The sequence below is a fragment of the Opisthocomus hoazin genome, chromosome 25 (assembly GCF_030867145.1).
Source record: "Opisthocomus hoazin isolate bOpiHoa1 chromosome 25, bOpiHoa1.hap1, whole genome shotgun sequence".
NCBI lineage: Eukaryota > Metazoa > Chordata > Aves > Opisthocomiformes > Opisthocomidae > Opisthocomus > Opisthocomus hoazin.
In genome coordinates, this window is record NC_134438.1 from 10,198,766 (window position 1) to 10,218,040 (window position 19,275).

The 19,275-nt window shown below is 59.0% G+C and overlaps 3 protein-coding genes across 5 annotated transcripts; all 3 read left to right on the forward strand.

Annotated features, from left to right (window-relative positions):
- The first annotated feature begins 1,730 nt into the window (after window positions 1–1,730).
- On the forward strand, window positions 1,731–2,700 carry G0S2 (G0/G1 switch 2). Its single transcript, XM_075443023.1, has 2 exons — window positions 1,731–1,820; window positions 2,096–2,700. Exon 2 carries the CDS (start codon window positions 2,128–2,130, stop codon window positions 2,425–2,427), a length of 300 nt encoding a protein of 99 aa, XP_075299138.1. The 5' UTR covers window positions 1,731–1,820; window positions 2,096–2,127; the 3' UTR covers window positions 2,428–2,700.
- A 6,411-nt stretch (window positions 2,701–9,111) lies between these two features.
- On the forward strand, window positions 9,112–13,623 carry LOC104333168 (11-beta-hydroxysteroid dehydrogenase 1-like). Its single transcript, XM_075442917.1, has 6 exons — window positions 9,112–9,611; window positions 10,229–10,359; window positions 10,938–11,049; window positions 11,695–11,880; window positions 12,706–12,849; window positions 13,388–13,623. The coding sequence occupies exons 1-6, from the start codon at window positions 9,524–9,526 to the stop codon at window positions 13,621–13,623; spliced, it is 897 nt and encodes a 298-aa protein (XP_075299032.1). The 5' UTR covers window positions 9,112–9,523.
- A 1,673-nt stretch (window positions 13,624–15,296) lies between these two features.
- LOC104333153 (11-beta-hydroxysteroid dehydrogenase 1) lies at window positions 15,297–19,136 on the forward strand. Of its 3 annotated transcripts, XM_075443101.1 has the most exons (6): window positions 15,301–15,591; window positions 16,166–16,296; window positions 16,860–16,971; window positions 17,094–17,279; window positions 17,838–17,981; window positions 18,414–19,136. In XM_075443101.1, exons 1-6 carry the CDS (start codon window positions 15,504–15,506, stop codon window positions 18,632–18,634), a joined length of 882 nt encoding a protein of 293 aa, XP_075299216.1. In that variant the 5' UTR covers window positions 15,301–15,503; the 3' UTR covers window positions 18,635–19,136. The 3 variants fall into 3 exon arrangements, with proteins under 3 accessions (XP_075299215.1, XP_075299216.1, XP_075299217.1); XM_075443100.1 differs by having other exon boundaries at window positions 15,297–15,591; window positions 17,838–18,507; XM_075443102.1 differs by lacking the exon at window positions 15,301–15,591 and having other exon boundaries at window positions 16,216–16,303; window positions 17,838–18,507.
- Window positions 19,137–19,275: the final 139 nt, after the last annotated feature.

The window sequence follows — 19,275 nt, forward strand, 5'->3', positions numbered from 1 at the left end:
GGTTTCTGCTGGGCTGGCGGAGATAAAACCCATCTCAGGGGGATCAGCCGCCCATTCCCTGTGCCACAGTCCCTCCTTTCCATGACCTAGAGGCAGGGAGGAAGAGAACACCTTTCCCCCTCCCTGTCTGAGGAGAAGCCACCTTCAGCTCCCGCTGGCTTTGGGGGCTGCCTGCCCACCCCCGGGGTGCCCCTCCAGGAGACCCAGCCTGGGGACCCACCAGGCAGCAGCCTCCTTCACAGAAGCTCCCTCTGAGCTTCACCTCGTTCCACACACACCAGCAGCTCCTTGCAAGCGCTGCTATCGCGTCAGCTCACACGGGACTGTAACTTCTCCACACCGCCCTGGCAGAGCAGCTCCCACCATCCCAGCCACACGGATCAGAGGAGCGATCTGCCCAGGCGCCCTCATCTGCTCTGCGAAATCAGAAGTCGTAAAGCCCGACAACTTCTCGGGGCTTTAGCAACTTCTCTAAGGTCAGCAGCCGCTGGAACACGTCTGGCCCTTCCGGGCAGAGCAGCGTGTCTGCGCCGACGGAGCCGCCCGCGGAAGCAGATGATGCAAGCTGCCGCATGTCACCGATGCAACGCTCTTCGGCAGCGAGCCAGGGGGGAAGTGTGACAGTGCTGCCTCCTGGTTTTCCCCAAAAAGGAAACACGCCGTACTTTAGGTGAATCACAGGGAGCGACGCTCACCACGGGGCGTTACAGAGTTTCAGCACCAAGTGTAGGAAAAAGTGACAAATTGGGTCTTAACAGGGTGCCCGGGACTTTCACTCGCTTAGGAGTTTTCAGTTATTCTCCCATTTCTGAGAAATCAAGGCGCTGTCACATGCTGCAACCATCGGCTTTCCAGAGGTCCCCTTTGCCATGAGCCACCTCTTAGAAACCTTTGACAAACACCCCGGGTGAGGCCTTCGCGCCGTGCCGCCGAGGCGATGCTCTACCCGCTGCGCGCGGGACAGGGTGGCAAGGCACAGACCCCCTCGGCGGCACCGGGCTGCGCACGGACCCGAGCCCTGGATCCAAACCCCGCAGCGTCCCACGGGCGACAGACACCGACCCGAGCACCAGCGTAGGGAACCACAGAAGGTTCGGGGTTGGCAGGGCCCTCTGTGGGTCCCCCAGCCCAACCCCCTGCCGAAGCAGGTCACCCAGAGCAGGGGGCACAGCACCGCGGCCAGGCGGGGCTGGAATATCTCCAGAGAAGGAGACTCCACAGCCTCCCTGGGCAGCCTGGGCCAGGGCTCCGGCACCCTCAGAGGGAAGAAGTTCTTCCTCGGGTTCAGCTGGAGCTTCCTCTGCTTCAGTTTGTGCCCATTGCCCCTTGTCCTGTCGCTGGGCACCACTGGAAAGAGTCTGGCCCCGTCCTCCTGACCCCCACCCTGCAGATATTTATTGGCATTTCGAAGGTCCCCTCTCAGCCTTCTCTTCTCCAGGCTGAACAAGCACTGGAAGCTCCTAGGAAGGCGTTAAATATTTCTGACGGGAGCTGCATTGCAAAACCGCACGTGAGATCCCCGGCTTGAAACCAGACCTGGGGATAATTTGGGGGGGGGGGGGGGGGGAACAGTAACAAGTTTTGTAAAAGAAAAAAAAACAAACCAGGCGGCTTTTTTTAGCCTGGCCGGCTCACGGGCGGGAGCTGCCAAGGCGGGGGGGGGTAGGGGGGGGGGGCTTGCTCGGGGCCCCGGGCCCGCCCCGGGCCGGCCCCCCCGCCCCGCCCGCCCCGCCGGCGATAAAAGGCGGCGGTGGCCGGGCCGAGCCGAGCCCGCAGCGCCCACCGCCCCCTTCCCTGCCCCGCAGCAGCCGCCGCCTCGGGTAAGCGGGTTCGCTCCGGGGGGTGCGGGAGATGCTGCGGGGCGGGGGGAGTCCCGGCTGGACCCGCTGGCTGCAGGGTCCGCTGGGCTGGGCAGCTCCCTCCCGCACCCCGCGGGGCGATGGGGGGGGGGGGGTTACGCCTGAAGCGACCCTTTAGCAGAAAAATCAAAAATCGGCATTTAAAGCCGGGCTGGGGGGGTCTGCGGAGGGCTCGGGCTGCCCGGAGGGCTCGCACCGCTGCAGGATTGACCTGATGCCCCTCTCCTCCCTTGCAGAGCCGGCGTCTTCTGCATCTTTGGCCAGAAAAATGGAAACCGTGCACGAGCTGATCCCCTTCGCCCGGGAGATGCTCAGCCAGAAGCCCAGCAGGAAGATGGTCAAGCTGTACGTGCTGGGCAGCCTGCTGGCGTTCTTCGGCGTGGTCATCGGTCTGGTGGAGACGGTGTGCAGTCCCTTCACCTCTGAAGGAAGGCTAGAGGAGGAGGAGGAGAAGAAACCTGCCTCAACGCAAGAGCAGATGCTTGCCCAGAAGCAGGAGGATTTGGTCCTGGAGAAGGGCAAGGCGGCGGGGCAGCGGGCCCTGGTGACCCGGCAGCACGCGTCCTAAGAGCCCACCGAGCCGCCCCGCACCACAGACTCTGCTCCCCGCGCCCACCCGGCCGTGGTTCCAGCGAGAAGAGGAGGGTGGGCTGAAGGAGGAGACCGCAAGCGCGAGACTTGGAAGTAGAGAACGGTTATATTTGCTGCTGTGCAGCAGTGAGGGAAAAAATACCTTTTGTTGGTATGAAAATGTGCAAGGTGCACAGCATGGTTTCCTATTTTTATTACAGACGCATTTTACAACATTTTGGAAAAATCAATAAATATTTTATATATGGTACCAGTGCTCTCCAGCTGCATTCATTTCAAAGCCTGCTCTTACAGATTTGCAAATAGGTTTCACGCATGCCTCCGGCTCCTCCCGGGGGGTGGCTGGGGGGGCCCAGGGAGCAGCCGAGGGTGGTAGATGCACCCCCCCAATAAAGCCCCCTTCGGTGGGGCTGCTCTGGGACCGAGGGCTCAGCCGTTCCGTACCTCCAGCAGCTGCTCCCTGCCAAACTGGGCCCACTGGGGTCAGCGAAGGAGACAGCATTTCCCTCTCCTGCCCGGAGATGGAGGTGGGGTTGTACTTCAGGGGGTTATCTGTGTTTAATGGCACAGATTCGTGTCTCTGCCACGGCCACGCGTGCCCAGAACTGTTCCAAAAAACCCATCCATCCCCCAGCACTCCTCTAGCAGGCTACTGCTGCTGCACAGCTAAAAAACTTTATGAAAATCTTCTGCCTTTCCTGGGATACTTCACAAACCCACCACCGACACCTAATCGTGCAGAATATCATCAGCTTCCAGTATTACAGGGGTGTCACAGATGGAAAAACTGAAGCACGAGAGACACGACGGCACGGTCAGCTTTGAGGGTGTTGGAAATGGGAATCCAAGCTTCAGGGCTGAACCCAGGGCACTGCCAGGCTCGTTAGAGGACTTCCACCTATTTAAAAACCATTCCTGGGCTTAATAAGAATCTGTTGCATTCAGGACTCTGTCACGTTAGTCAAATAAACTCTCCGGACAGCCACAGCTGAAAGATCCTGACCACGCTACAGAAGGGAGAGGAGGGAAACCTGCCAGTCACGACGGGGGCAGAAAATCCCTCTTTATCCGCTCAGTGGCAGAGGCCAGCGGGGCAGGGGTAGGAGCCGGCTACACAGCTCGCACAGAAACCAGGAGATGTACCAGCGATACGCCGCTATCTAGCTGAAAGCAAAACAACTGATACAAAGAGCAGGAGATTACAGACAATGAAAAAGCGCTGCCTGACACCAGTGCCAAATGTCTAGCGGCTCCCAGAGCTGCACAAGACAAGATCAGAATCTGAAAATATAAGAAAACAGCTGAAGTTCACCCTTGCATTCTTATAATACATAACCACGCAGTTCATTTTACTGACAATTATTTCTGTCAAAAAAACCAGCAGCACATTGTGGAGGAGGAATTCTACCGAGTCTGCACAAAAACTCTGCTCAAGCCTTGAATCAAGTATGAAGCACCTTTTCCTCACGGGGAAAAGAGCAGAGTCCAATTAAATTAAAAGCAGTCTTTGAGGAATACTTCATTTAGTCCATAAGCAAGCCTGTCAGTCTCCGGCAAGGCTGAACAATCCAACACCTCATTGGTACCAATGGAAATTTCATGGGCAAACACAAAGGGAGAATTCAGGCCTGAAGGAAGCCATCAGCCGACGCGTGTCTGTCGCAGCTTCAGCTTGCTTTAAGGAACACAGAACGTTCCAGGTTCTACCAGCACGGCCCCAGGGATGGGCAGGCTGACCTGGAACACCCCGTGGCATGCTTGTACACGGATAAACCAGGGACCTGAGCCTCCGTGGCTGTGTCAGGCATGAAAACATCGCCAGGGCTGAGCTCTCGCACACGACTGTCGCTGAGCAGCATCGCTGCTGCGGCGGAGCTGAACGGTCGATACATGGATTAAACTGAGGTGAGAATCACATCTTTGTCCAAGGCAGCTGCACACTCTGTCAGTCACACATCGGTTCCCAACATTCGCCCTTCTCTACAAGTTGTAGGTGTCTCACCCTGCCCTATCAGAAAAGGAAAATTTTAAAAGTGAGGAGACAGAGCTGGCCTCAAGCTGACCAGCTTGCAAGTCCATGGATGACCAGGGAGCTCCAGGTGAGCCCATGCAGGACGGCCTCCACCGCTGCTGGGTTTGGACCTCAGGCTATCTGCACACCACGTGCGTGGCCTCCTCGCACCGTGCCAGCACCCTGCTGCCCACACCTCCTCTCCACAGCAGGTCATCCAGCCGCAGGGTTTATGAGCTTAAAGCAAAGAGGTTTGTGGAACAATCAAAATAGTTCCTCCTAAGACAGCTAACGAGATTAGACAGCTAAACCACGCACTGCGCCGGCAGTCCTGGAGCCAACGCGGTAAAATCAGGTTCTGCAGATGACAATCTCCTGCCTCCTGACCCGCTGCAAGCTCAGAGGTCGTTACCGCCCACGTCTTACCCCAAAAGGCCAGCCTGAGAGGTCAAGCCTGCCGTTACACCATTTCCACAGCGGATTGCACTGAGACTAGACAGGACCAGCTCTCTGCAGAGCAGTGAATTCGACACATATTAATGGCTGGTTTCACCACAATGACTATATAAAGTCTTCTTTGAACCATACAATGATAAATTCAGTGTGCATGGAGGCTTAGTAATCCATTTAACATCACTTTAACTATGATGAATGACAGACTTAGGAGATGCAGTAAATTGAAAGGTTTCAGCAAACTTCCCTGTCTTTAAACCATGGCACGACGCTCCCAAGCAGCCTCTTCCCCAGCCCCATCACATCCGTATCTCGACACCAGACGAACTGCAGACAGCCCTGGCCAGCACAACTGCCACAAACGTGACCCCGAGCAACCAGCAAAAGGCATCGACACAGCCCGGCAACGGCGCACGGCAGAGTCAGTCCGGAGGCCTGAGTGTGAACTGCAAAGAGAAATTTTAATTATAGGTACAGGACACACCAGCGAGCAACCAGATGGAGTAAGATCCATCGTACAGCAGAGTAAAGACACCTCAGGCAAGCTGCGGTGTCGAAGCATACGGAGCACTTGGGACGGAGTTAAACCAGAGCCCTGAGGGAGCAGCTCTGGAGCAGAGCCACACGCTGCCCCGGGTGCGAGTCAGATTGCCCAGCGCCACATGAGGCTGATCTCTATTACTCTTTTTTTTTTTAACACTTGTCTGAACCCAGCTTACTTTAACCTGCAAATGTGACATTTCCCTGGTGCATTAGATCCTCAGGAAAACTGCAGCTGGCGTGGGATCTGGTGAGAATTTGTTTGTACCCATCCTGCAACACCTCTTCAAAGATCATATTTCAGCCTGAAGCCGCTGGCCAGGCTTTCATCAGAGGGAGTCGAAGGCCACCTGGCAGCCCTCCCTCACAGGCCATGAGCCGAACGCCTTTAGCAAGTCCTCCCTCGCTATTTGCAGTTTGGGCTCGGGATGTTTCAAGAGGTGCCAAGCTAAAAGTAGGGGCCCGGATAAACACATCGTCCTCTGCCACCCAACACCAAGGGCACTGGGAACATGGACAGGGGCCAAGACTTAACGCAGCCACAGAACCAACAACCAAATATCAAGGCAGCAATTCCTCATTTAATCACGCAGGGAAAAAATAAATTTAGTGCTTAGACATGGCTTAAACATCACAGGGTTTTCTCTAAACCAGCAGTGTCTAGAGTTTTTCTCTAAACATCACGTCAAACCAAACCCAGCCCGTCAGTCAGCTCAGGTCTCCCCCGGGACCCGAGAGCGCGTTTTTCGGGAGCGGTGCAGCCGTGCCGGCGATGGCATTTGCAGGACAGTGGCTCTGCCCACGGGCCGTGGCCAGGAGCCCCGGCGAGGCGGCACGCAGCCCTGCCGAAACACACACACACATCTGTCACGGCCCAAAAGCATCCCAGCGACACGCGCATCAGCCTAACGCGAGCATAACTGGGGGCAGCCCTTTATAATGGCAACGGCCCTATCTGTAAGGAAAGGAATTAGATCGGTGCTCATGGTGAAGTATTCTGGGAGAGCTGGCTATGAGAAATAACGCTTTAATGTCTATGTGATAAAGGAAAGGGGCGGGGGGAAGTCCTCTACATTTAACAGAGATTTGATGGCGGGTTAAAAAAAGCCAAATATCACTCGAAAGAGAAGAAAAGTGGCATTCCAATCCCTGCCAAGTGCTTTTGAGCCCCTGAGCTGCATGCAGGAGCCTGCCCGAGCCCCGGCCCTGGAACGCGTTGCCTCCGGGCAGCACTGGGCTGCGGCACGGCCGGGGCTCCCAGCAGCTCCCGGCCGCTGCTCTGCCGCTCGGCTGTCCGAAAAGCTTCCTTTGCGTCTTCCTCTCCTCGAGGCGAGCTCCAGGCTGCACTGAATGCAGAACCTCCCCTGCGCAGAGCGGTTAGCACGACGCCGAGCATCACCCCTTGAAAACCCCGGCTTCAAGCAGACGGGTGACGCAGAAGCAATGCACAGTGGGGGATGAATCCAGGAAAACTCGGGTGAAGCCATTTCGGAAGCAACAGGCTGCTCCCCCTCGCCCCCGGGTTCCCTCTGAGCGGCCATGGCCGGGCACAGCACCGGGCTCCCCTCTGCCAAGGCACGAGGGTCTGGCAGCAGCGGGGCCAGGACCAGCCGAGATCAGAAAACGCTTCTCCGCCGTCGCCTCTCCCCGCCCCCAGGAAAAGGTTGAAAACAAGTTCTTAAGTTGCACGCAGCAAAACAACCCCAGAAAAAGCTGTGAGTGGGCGTGAGGAGCAGCGGTGCCCTGGCAGGGCGACAGACGGCCAAGAGCAGAGCCACGGGCGCAGCCAAGCGGGGCCGGATCCGGCAGCTCCCGCTGCCACCGCAGCCCCCAGCCCTCCCGGGGACCGCGCCAGCAGCCCCCACGCTGTGTTTCAACACCCGGGGCCCTTAACGGTGCGTGCACAAGTTTTCTTTTATGAAAAGTTTAAGTTGTGCCCAAAACACTCAGTGTTTCCGTCCTTTATTATCAGCTGCTGTTTCACGCAAAAACCCCGACCAAACCCGCAGCTCATCCGATCCCACAGCAGCAAGGCAAGCGCTGCACTCGGCTCCGCATCCACGGGGCTGCCCCCGGCCCCGCGTCTCCCCGCACCGACACGGAGCAAAGAGCACAACGCCGTCCCGACGCGCGTGCAGCCGGTGCACAAAGGTTGGCAGTTAGTGCTTTACTGCAGTGTCCTAACGCTCGTAGCAAACAATATCTGAAAAACACCTCTCTCCCTGCTGGCAGCACAGACAAGATCACAGCTGAGGTAAAGTTAATTAGTTTATTTTCTTCAAGCCAAGGAATGTAATGGCTGCCCCATGATCATGACCCAAGTTCAAAGCAAACAGGCAGGAAAAGGCAGAGTGACTGTACCGGTGTTATCGGACCAAGCGAGGGCTGAGTGCTTCTTGTCAGAGGGAAAGTTGAGGCTGAAGTACAAAGGCAGAAAGGAAAAATAGAAGAGGAAAAAAAAAAGAAAAAAAAAATGTATAAAGCAGAAGCGATGCCCGAGAGTTCCACTCCCCAACCAGGCATGTTACCAAATTAAATAGTCTATATTCTAAAGCTGCAATAGGGGAAAAATTTCTCTTTAAATAATTTTTTATCGCTGGTTATGGCAGAGAAGTCCAAGAGGGACAATCGCGGCATCGTGCCCCTGCAGATCGGACCACGGCGCGGCCCCTGCGCTGCCGATCAGGCTCCCGTCCCGGCCTTCCCCGCTGAGCACGCCAAGGCAGCTCCAGGAGCAGGCGCAGCCCCGCAGCCGGTCCCCAGCCCACGCACCGCAGCAGGCACCGCCGCGCTGCGACGCAGATCCCAGCGCCAGCCCAGGGCTGGAGCAGAATCCATGCCTCCTGCGTATGATGAACGGCATTCAGTTAGCTGCTGCCTAGACTCAGGGAGCTAGCGGATGTCGCATGGTTCTCCCTCAGACTATATTCACTTCAAAGAATGAAAAAAGCTCTTGCAAAACTCAACGCAGGAACCACGGCAGCAAGGACCCTTCTTTCTCCACAGAAAACACCACTCAGTGTTTTGCTGCAAGCACCCCCGTGCCTCGATGGCCCCTTGAAGCTGGGGCGGTTGCAGCCCCGGTGACAGGTCCAGCTCAGCCCCGCTCCCTCCTCTGCTTGCAGGAGCAGGCAAAGATGAAAACATAAACCCCACCTCAGCAAGGTGTTTTTGGAGCTGTTTCGGGGTGTCCCTGCTGCCCAGCATCCCGGCGGCTGCTCCGGGGTGCAGAGCAGCGATGCCCTGGGGAGCAGAGGACCATTGCTGTCTGTCCCGCTGCGCGTCCCACTGCGGCACGGCAGCCCCCAGCCGCTGTCCCATGCCCGACCCCCCGCGAGCGGTCAGGCCCCAATGGCTTCTCCACCTGCACCCACGGACAGTGCCAGCAGCAATCAGACGATGGGGCCAGACTCTTTCCAGTGGTGCCCAGCGACAGGACAAGGGGCAGCGGGCACAAACTGAAGTAGAGGAAGCTCCAGCTGAACCCGAGGAAGAACTTCTTCCCTCTGAGGGTGACGGAGCCCTAGCCCAGGCTGCCCAGGGAGGCTGTGGAGTCTCCTTCTCTGGAGATATTCCAGCCCCGCCTGGCCGCGGTGCTGTGCAGCCTGCTGTGGGTGACCCTGCTTGGGCAGGGGGTTGGGCTGGGTGACCCACAGAGGTCCCTGCCAACCCCGACCAGTCTGTGATTCTGTGATGTTCAGCCACCTGCACGGGGCTGCCTCTGATGTCCTCCGAGTGAAACCTGACGCTGCTCAGCAAAGACACACCTCTTCCAGGGTGTTGGGCAAAATTCTGCATTTTAACGTAAGACAGGAAACATGAAAAGAGCCCGGCAGAACCCAAACAGCACCCTCGGTTAGGCCGAGGTTCGCCAGCTCCCGGGGAGCAGATCAGAGGGTTTGCTTCACTCCTCCATCCACCCGCGATTTTCCAGCGCTTGGGCAGCCGCAGCTCCTCCGCGAGCAGGTTTTAACGGACCGGCACTGCCGCTTCCCTCCAGAGCGGCTCCGCAGAGGGGCTGGTTTTCCTCCCGTCTCTTTCATGCTGTATTTCCTGACTCCACTGTGGGATGGGTCGGTTGCAAAAGATTCTCATTCCCTTTTTGGGATTGGTTTTGGCCTTCTGGTTTTATTCTGCGAGGGAGAATTTCAAACCGGGTAAGTATTAAAAGTGCATCTGATTTTAAGGAAAAATATTAAAAGCCACGTTTGAGTGTTTTGCATAGAAACTGTACAGAGCTTGGACCAAGCTACGTCTGAGCCTTTCTGCGGTGGCTGACACTGGAAAGTTGCTTTAACAAAGATCTGAAACCAAACGAGCCGGTAACGTGCAGAAATAGCTCCCAAGGGAGCAGGCGAGGCAGGGGGGTCTGAGAGCCAGAGGGCTCCGAACACTGCGTTTTCCAGTGTGCAGCAAAAGAATTTATAAACACGGCTTTTAAATGTTGGATTTTAAGTTTTGAAGCAAGCACTTAGCGGATGATTTTTATCACAGAATAGTCTGGGTGTTTATAAGTTGTGTCCTGACTTGTGGGAAAAAACCTGCGTGAAGAGCCGAGCGCTGTCCCCGTGTCCCTGCGCTCGGTGAGGGGCTGCAGCTGCCTCCCGGCGCAGCGGTGTCCAGCGGACGGAAGAGACGTCCCAGTGCCGGACACGCTGCCCTCGCAGGCTCACCGAGCTTCCAGCTAACTACTTACTCTCAGGGGCGTTAGGGGATTTTGTTTTATTTCTGAATAGGGTCTGGATAAATTAAATCCCTGTGCCTTGGTCCCCAGAGATGCTGAAAGGGAAGCGGGTGCTTGTCACCGGAGCGAGCACTGGAATCGGCGAGCAGATGGCTTATCACCTGGCACGGATGGGCTCCCACATTCTGATCACAGCACGGACCGAGGCCAAGCTCCAGAAAGTAAATGGCAAGCCCAGCACTCTCACACGCATGCTCGTGGCGGTGCACACACACAGGAAGGCCAGTCTGGCGTCACAGGCACACGCGTGGCTGTACGCACCTGGAACTGCCGCGGCACAAACGCCCGGCCGGCAGCTGCAGACACGTACCTGTACGCGTGCGCTGCCTGCAGCACCCGCGTGCACAGAAGTCCCTCTCCTGCAGACACGCGCGCTCTGCCCAGCACACGCTAGGATACTCGGACTTGCTTAGTTACGCACGCGCATCCCCACGCACGCAGGCTCCCTCAGCCACACACCCTCATTCCACTGCAGTCATCGACTGCTCACCCGACACGCACGCAACTCCGGCACAGACCGCGCCGATAAAGAGCCAGACTGCCTTGGGCAACGCATTCACCAGAGCAATAATTTTTCAGGCTCCCTTTGAAGCTTAAAAGGCTCCAAAGACACTCCCCAAACGCCAAACCGCTGTTCTAAGGCAGGGACGGGTCGGAGGGAGCCCAGACCCCCTCCCGCGACGGGGCCGGGCTCCCCGGGCAGGGTGCAGGGTGTCTGACGCGCGGTGTCGGTGCGCAGGTGGTGGAGCGGTGCCGGGAGCTGGGCGCAGCCTCCGCGCGCTACGTCAGCGGCACCATGGAGGACATGGCCTTCGCCCGGCACGTGGTGGAGGAGGCACACGCCACGCTGGGTACGTTCACAGCCCGCGCGCGGAGCATTGCACCTCTCCTCGGCCATGCTGCTTTTTGCCATGTGCCCACTAAGAAAAAGCGGGAGAGATGGAGATGGGGCGAGACGGGAGAGATTTCTTCCCCTAATTCTGCCCTTTCCAGTCCCACTCCTCTGCCCGGCTTCATCGCTCCAGCTCAAGCTGAACTGCGCTCTCGATTTCAGCTCTGTGCCCTCATGACACCCTGTTCCAGTGTCATAATCCTGGGTTTCATCACCCTCAGCTACCGTGGGCTGAAACGGTCCTTCGGGCCCGGCGCAGCCCTGCTATTGCGGTCACGGGTCACGGCGGCGGAAGCGCAGTGTTTCAGCCCCATGCGGAGCACCCCCTCTCCCACCCCGGGCCCATGACAGCTCCAGGGTGATCTCCCTTGTGCCACGGTATTTGTGTTTTGAACCAAGGGAAAAAAAAAAAAAAAATCACAACAAAATTTTTCCTGGCAGCCACCACCCAGACTGTCCCCCTACTCCAGGGAGGACAATCCACAGCTCTGACCCAAAAACCTGATTTCTTTTGAGGACATGTATGCTGCTCCCAGGAAAGGCTCTGCTCTGCTGGCTGTAGCCCTCTCCCACCCAGCACTAACGCCTGCTCCTCTGCTGGCAGGAGGCCTCGACATGCTGATTCTTAATCACGTCGGCACGTCGTACTTTGGTTATTTCAATGGGGACGTTGAGCACGTGCGAAAGCTCCTCGACATCAACTTCCTCAGCTACGTGGCGATGACTGTGGCTGCGCTGCCCATGCTGAAGGAGAGCAAGGGCAGCATCGTGGTGGTTTCATCCATGGCAGGTGAGCAGGGAGCAAGGTAGATGACACAGGATTCAGTCAAAAGACACCATGGGCTGATCTTAGGAGCAGCACACAGAGACACCGGGCATCCTAAAGGAGCCGTAACTGCTTGATGCACTCACAAAAACCCCCAAACCCAAATCCAGATCTTTTTTTGTATTTTCTCAATGGAATTTGTTCTCTGATGCAATCCAGTCACCCCAGCTTGCTTTTTGACCAGCCCTGTAATTAAACCCCACACTCTGGTGTCAGGCTCATTAGAGCAGCAGAGCTCATATTCCACCCCCACCCCCCCAGTTCTATGGAGAAAAGGGGAAATACAGTAATTTCTCGCTGCATTGGTTCCCTGACTCTTCATCTTGGTTTGCTAGGTCAAGTTCCTGCCAATATTTGTAGAGTGAGTTATTGACTGACTCTATTCACAAAAACATGACTCTCTTCTAATAAATCTCTGTTAAGTCAGGCAGCTAAATTACTAACAGATGTTCCTGCTCCCAGGCAGCGTGCTGGTTAGCCTCCTGGTGACCAGCTCGCTATCCAGAGACAGGGGTTTCAACCTGGCTCCATCTCTGCCCGCGGAGGGTTCGTAGTTCCGGCGGGTCGCTCACACCCCAAGCAGAGACACGAGCCGAGGTGTTGGCCTGAGGACCCTGAAAGGGCTGGAAGCTGACAGGAGCGTTGGCACTGCTGCTGTTCAGGTGCCAGGATGGCATCTCACTAACAGTAAACCCCCCCCGGGTAAAATACTTTGTCTGATGCAGGGCAAAACAGGGGTTTAGGCAGAGCCGCTTTCCGTGCAGTAACGCGACTTTACTCTGCGTCCAGGTAAAGTCGGGTTTCCCTTCACGGTGCCCTACTCTGCGACTAAGTTTGCCTTGGACGGATTTTTCAGCTCCCTGAGGCAGGAATTCCACATGCAGAATATCGATGTTTCCATCACGCTCTGCATCCTCGGCTTCATCGACACTGGTAAGACCGGTGCTGTCCGATCGGGAGCCCGGCATCGCCCTGGCAGCTCCTCGCCGTGCCCTCCGGCCCCCTCTGCCCCCGACCCTGTCCCCTTGCCCCCAGCCCCGCCATCGGGTCCTGCTTCTCTCCCACCAAAAAGCAGCCCCAGACCGAATCCCGCTCCCCAGGCTGCGTGAAACCGGCCACCGCACGCGGGCCGGCAAGCCCAGCCCTGCGCTAGCCGCCATCCCCGGTTCATGGCAGCATGGCGGGCGCTCGGGGCTGGCAGGGAGCGCGTAGACCATGGACGCGGTTTAGCGGGCGCGGTGGCCATGGGCTGACGGTTGATGACCCCAGAGGTCTTTGCCAACCTTAACGATCCCGCGACGCAGCGCGGACACCCTGCCGCGGGCAGGGACCCCTCCACCGGGCCGGGGTGCGGGGTCGGGGTGCGGGGGGCCGGGGTGTGCTGCCCTCCCCCGCTGAGCGCTCACCCGGCGGGGCCCCTCCCCTGCGCGCCCCCGCCTGACACCCCCCCCCCCCCTTTGCTCCCGCGCAGAGCGCGCGGTGCGCGCCGCCGCCGAGGTGCTGCGCGTGCAGCCGGCGCCGCGGGAGGAGTGCGCGCTGCGGATCCTGGAGGCGGGCGCGCTCCGCCGCCGCGAGCTCTACTACCGGTACGCGGGCACGCGCCTGCCGCTGCTGCTGCGCGACTGGGCCGCCGAGCTGCTGGACTGCCTGGTCCGGAGCCGCTACCGGCTGCGCGGCCCCGGCCCGCGCGCGCCCGCGGCGCCGTGAGCGCGCCGCCGGGGGGGGCGGGGTTCGCCGGTGCAACAGCGTCCTCTGGCGGCCGAGAGCGAGCGGTTCGGCCTCTCGGGGCGCGTGTACCACCGGGACCGGGACCGCGAGGGGAGGGCAGGGGGGGCCCCCGGCAGCGCAGCTACCCCGGCAGCGCAGCACCCGTCCGCTCGGACCCCCCCCTCCCCGGGTAATGGCGCGGCCGAGGAGTCACGAAATAAAATGGAGGGGCCCAGCGGCTGCGTGCGTCTGTTGGTGGGGTCCGGCCCCGGGGGCTGCCGCGGCTCCCCGGGCCCGCCCCGTCCTCCCGCTCACCCGGCCCGGTCTCACGCAGCAGTAACTGCCTTGGAGCCCGTTTCTCCTTAGTTTAGCGGCCAAATGAAACGCAAGGTTCTGCCTTTGCGGGGAAGACGGAGCCCTGGCCCAGGCTGCCCAGGGAGGCTGTGGAGTCTCCTTCTCTGGAGATATTCCAGCCCCGCCTGGCCGCGGTGCTGTGCCCCCTGCTCTGGGTGACCCTGCTTGGGCAGGGGGTTGGGCTGGGTGACCCGCAGAGGGCCCTGCCAACCCCGAACACTCTGTGATTCTGTGAACTCCCCTTCAGCCTGTCCTTTAACAGCCACATTAAATGCGAGGTTTTACCCCAAGCAAAACTTCCCAGACCTGGCAGGCGGTTTCTCACACGACCGTTGTAACGGCAAGATGCGGAGCTGCTGCGGCGCCGGCGAAGCCGAGAGCTCCGGTCCCAGGAGCGACGCTGCCGAGCGCGAAGCCAAAGTGGGAGATAGCAGCAAGCTCCGCACCACGCTCTGCCCCACTGCCCAGAGCTGGTGGTGAGCTCCCCGCACCACGCTCTGCCCCGCTGCCCGCAGCCGTGCCCCGGTTGGGGTGTTGACATCCAGCGTGGCTCTGGCCGTGCGAGCACCAGCCGTTCCCTGTCCCGAGGAGGAGCAACACGAAACCTCCCCAAGCCCTCCCCAGATTGCTCCTCGCTTTCCAAGGAAAATCAGGAACTGGCATTTCTGCCTTCCTTACCCCGAGACCCCCTCCGCAAACCAGTGCGCACAGAGTGGGTTTTGCCCTTTAAACACTCAGAGAATTATTTTCCAGCCCCTTCGCCATCGGCCCAGGCGGACGCTGAGCAGCGCGACCCGCAGCGCTCGTGAGAGCTGGAGGTCTGTGGTGTTCACCCGCTTGGCTCTCCCACTGCCTTTGCAGCCAGCAGATTCCTCAGGACAAGCGTGCGGGTTCTGGGGCGTAAGAGCCACCCAGCGAACGGTCGGTCTTACACCAGTCGCGGTGTCACGCAGGAGCGGGCAGAAGCACCCATCAGGATCTAACACCACAAGCTCCGGCAGCCCTGCCCTCCCTAGACCCTCCTACGAGCCCGCGCCGCGGCGATCGGCGCTGGTTTCAACCCCCGTGGCAGCGCTGCCTCGGGTTTAGGCGTGGAGCGGCAGAGGGAGAAGGACGCCCACTCTGTGGGGGTCTGCACCAAGGTGACACGGGTGTCCCAGCCCCAGAGGCAGCCGCAAACCCCACGCCCACCGCTGCACAGAGCAAAAAGCTTTTCAGGGCCTTCCCTTCAATGGTGTAAAAAAAAAAAAAAACCAACCCCAACCACCCACAAACCACGCCTGGAGCTGCTGGGGTGCAAAGGGACAGCGTAAAGTCCGGAGCAGCACTCTCGCTAGGTTAATGTTTGCTAAATCACAGGAAGGGCAGGGAGAAGGTCCAACAGGTACCAGCAAGCTTGTGCAAGACGAGGATCGGTTCGAAACCACCAGCGTTCCCAGCCCCGCCTGCAGCCCGCCAACGCGTCCACCTCCCCGCGGTCAGAGCCGCGGCGTTTGCTTCACGCCTGCCCGTGCTCTCGCAGAGGGATGGCTCTGCTCCTGAAGATTTTCATCCCCTTGCTGGGGCTGGTGGTGGCCTTCTATTTCTATTCACCATCTGAGAACTTCAGTGGAGGTAAGTCACTGGAGAAACACTCCTTGGAAGCACGGCCGGGGAGGGTGCTGCCGCGCGGCAGCGTGTGCCCACGCAGACGGGCACGGGCCATGCGAAGGGCCTCCCGGAGCCCAGCTGGGAACGCCAAAGCACAGGAGGGCTGGGGGCTCGGCGGGGAGCGCCGGCAGCCCCCGGCGCGAGGGGTCAGAGCACCCTGCGCTGCACAGGGAAGCTCGTGGGGTTACACTGGGGTCTGCCAGGACCCACGCTGAGTGTCTGATCTCAGCAAACACGCAGCTACCCACTGAACGCACGCAATCGTGTTCTGAGTCATCTCTCGTCACTCCCCAAAGCCGCTCCCAGACCAGGCTGGATGCAGGGCTCAAGCCTTGCCCGCGCTCCCCACCACACCAGGACCAGCGCCCAGGCTCCGGCCGGGTCTGTGCGAGCGGTGCCCGCTGCAGCGGGGCCGTGCTGCTGCCCACGGCTCCCGCAGCCCGAGGCGAGGGGCGGCGGGGGCAGAGGAGCCACGGTGCCCGCACGCGGGGGACGGCGGGGGCTGTGCCGGCGCTGAGCCCCACGCCCTCCTCCCCAGAGATGCTCCGGGGGAAGCGGGTGATGGTGACGGGGGCCAGCAGCGGCATCGGGGAGCAGATGGCGTATCACCTGGCGCGGATGGAGGCCCACCTCCTGCTCACGGCGCGGACCGAGGCCAAGCTGCAGAAAGTAAATGGCAAGCAGAGCGTGCCGGGCCGGCCAAACACATTTGCAGTCCGGAACGCAGACGTTCACCCTGCCCGGGCAGGCGGGGACGGCAGATACCCTACAGACCCACCCCAGCACGAGCCTGTTCTGACACACACCCCCACCCCAGCAAACCGCGCTTTCGACGCTGACAGCACGGAGATCCTTTCTCCGCAGTCTTCAGCTGCGGGTTCCGATCTCCACCACCAAGGACAACACTAGCGTGCCCAAGTCCTGGTCTGATCAACCCTCGCCCCTTCTCGACGTCTGAGCTGTTCTTACATCCCATACACAACAGAATCAAAATTAAGCATCCATATCCCTATTTGTAAATACCAAACATTTGGCTCAGACGTGCCACTGCGTAACTCTGCAGCCAGAAACGTTTCTGAGCAACACCTCTCCTCCCATGAAGGGAGAAGGGTTTCCAGTGGGACACGGCGATGCGCTGCCCGTCCTCCCCACAGCAGCAACAGCCTCTGTGGGATGGGGGGGTCTGTGGAGGGGGGGGTCTGTCTCCAACACCGTTCTCGCTGTCGCCACAGGTTGTGGAGCGGTGCCTCGAGCTGGGCGCCGCGTCTGCCCGCTACGTGAGCGGCTCCATGGAGGACACCTCGTTCCCCGAGGTGGTGGTGAAGGAGGCTGAGAACACCTGGGGTAGGTGGTGAGGAGCTGCCCCTCCTCGCTCCCCACGTGACATTTCGGGGCCGCCCCAGCCACCGCGAGGCTGCTTTGTTTTGAGATGCCGGTTGCTAACAGCAAACGTGCTCTGCTTCCAGGCGGCCTCGATATGCTCATCCTAAATCACATCAGTTACAGCCACTTCACCTACTTCAACGGGGACGTTGAACACGTTCGAAAGCTCCTGGAGACCAACTTCCTCAGCTACGTGGCGATGACCGTGGCTGCGCTGCCCATGCTGAAGGAGAGCGAGGGCAGCATCGTGGTGGTTTCATCCGTGGCAGGTGAGCACACGAGAGGCCAGGCTCTCCCCACCCACGTCCCTTCCTCTGCCTGCAAGGGATCCCTGCTGCGGCTCTGCTTCAAAGGACAGAACAAGCACCGTAAGGCAGAGAGCCACCCCGCTGGGGGTCGGGATCAGCATGTGTGTTCCATCCTGGGCGCACAGTTCAGGTGCTCTGGGGGGATTTACACCCTGTGCCCTGTCCTTGCCAGTCTCTTTGCACCCACGAGTCACCTCCGTGCATCGCGGCCGGCGGTACGCCGCTGCAGGTGACTTTACGTGCATGGCCACCTAATACGCGTGCATTTGGTACACACGGGCATACGTGCAGGGCTACAGGAACAGTATCACCCACAACTGACGGTACTTCATGCCATTCTATGCCATCTGTTACATTTTCAGCATTCCTGCATTTGTTTATTTCTCTCAAGCATCCATGGCATTAGTCAGCCACCCTAAATCACATTATTGTAGCTACTTGAAGGGTGAGAGAAAGGGAAAGCCATGCAGCCTGGTGTCCGCCCGGCACACGAACCCTGACGTGGTGTCTCTGCTCCAGGTAAAACTGGCATCCCATTTGTAGCTCCCTATTCTGCAACTAAGTTCGCCTTAGATGGATTTTTCAGCTCCTTGCGACAGGAATTCATCATAGACAAGGTCAATGTCTCCATCACGCTCTGTGTCCTGGGCTACATCAACACAGGTAAGCTCAGCATCACTGGGGCCCCGCGACGCAGTGCATTTCCAGACGGAGCCAAGCCGAGCCCACCACCCGCCCGCCGGCCCCGGCTGCTCAGCACGCTGCTTGGCCACTGCTGCCGGACCCTCAACCTGCAGCGGCTGTGCAAGCGTGGAAACGGGACCCCAAAGCACCTTGGACTCTGCTATCCTTGCAGTAAACCCAAGGGAGGTGGGGATTCCATCCTAAGGTCACTCAAGAGGTGGGAAGGAATGGGAAGGACATTGGCATAATTGTCATTCATTTTAACTGTTCTAAGTCTTGTTAAGCAGGTCTGATCCCCAGGGTCTGCGGGTTTGTCAGAGGAAACTGCAGACACCTTGACGGAGCTGGGGGGGGGACACAGCCCCTCCATCCGACACCATCCCTTCCCTCCCTGTCCTCCCGTCCCTCCAGAGAGTGCAGTGCAGATGGTTTCGCACGTCATCCAGGACACGCCGGCGCCGAAGGAGGAGTGCGCGCTGGAGATCATCAGGAGCGGGGCGCTGCGCCAGCGGGAGCTGTACTACCCATCCTGGACGGTGCGCAGCCTGCTCCTTCTCCACGGCATAGCCCCAGACTTCCTCGACTCCCTCATCAGGAGCAGCTATAAGGTGGAAAACGTCAGAAGAACATAGCAGGGAGTGCACCTGGACACCTTGGGCCAGGCACGGGGAATCTGGGTGTTAATGCAGCTGCTCTGGTGCCCCTTTTCCATGCCACCAAGGCAGCCCCATGCTGATGCGCCCTGGCAACCCGAGACGGGATGCACCAGAAGCCTACACCACACAGCATGAAAATGTCCTTTTTAGTACTGAACTCTTGCAGCTGGCTTTTTCTGACCAAGAGGCACTTCAGAGAAGCTTCTGGCAGCAGGATCTGCTGCCAGCATCCTGCTCACCAGGAGGTTTCCTGCTCAACCTCCAGAAACTGTCCCCCGTTCCCCCCCCCAAAGCCACATGGGCAGCGGTGCTGAGCGCTGCGGGGAGCGCACTGAGCCACGGCCCAGGATGAGGACCTGGACCAAGCAGCACAAGCCACCCAAAGCCACGAGAGGGTCTTTGAACCGGGACATTTTTTTGTCATGTATCCCTTCTAGGCTGGTGTTCATAAAAATAAACCCTACATTGCTTTACGAGACCTGTTTGTACTGGTGTTCCTCTTCCGCGTGCGCAGGCACAGAGCCCTCAGCGGCACCCAGCTGGTTAAACCGACCTCCCTGCACGATTTGCATTAACGCAGCTTTCACTTCTCTAAAGACCTTAATGATTTTCTGCCA

Bases quoted from the DNA above. Each gene is read 5' to 3' on its own strand.
- G0S2 (XM_075443023.1), top strand. From the start codon at position 2,128: ATGGAAACCGTGCACGAGCTGATCCCCTTCGCCCGGGAGATGCTCAGC.
- LOC104333168 (XM_075442917.1), top strand. From the start codon at position 9,524: ATGGGTCGGTTGCAAAAGATTCTCATTCCCTTTTTGGGATTGGTTTTG. The intron at 10,360-10,937 runs GTAAATGGCAAG...GTCGGTGCGCAG, and splicing joins CCGAGGCCAAGCTCCAGAAA to GTGGTGGAGCGGTGCCGGGA. The intron at 12,850-13,387 runs GTAAGACCGGTG...GCTCCCGCGCAG, and splicing joins CCTCGGCTTCATCGACACTG to AGCGCGCGGTGCGCGCCGCC.
- LOC104333153 (XM_075443100.1), top strand. From the start codon at position 15,504: ATGGCTCTGCTCCTGAAGATTTTCATCCCCTTGCTGGGGCTGGTGGTG. The intron at 15,592-16,165 runs GTAAGTCACTGG...CCTCCTCCCCAG, and splicing joins ATCTGAGAACTTCAGTGGAG to AGATGCTCCGGGGGAAGCGG. The intron at 16,297-16,859 runs GTAAATGGCAAG...CTGTCGCCACAG, and splicing joins CCGAGGCCAAGCTGCAGAAA to GTTGTGGAGCGGTGCCTCGA.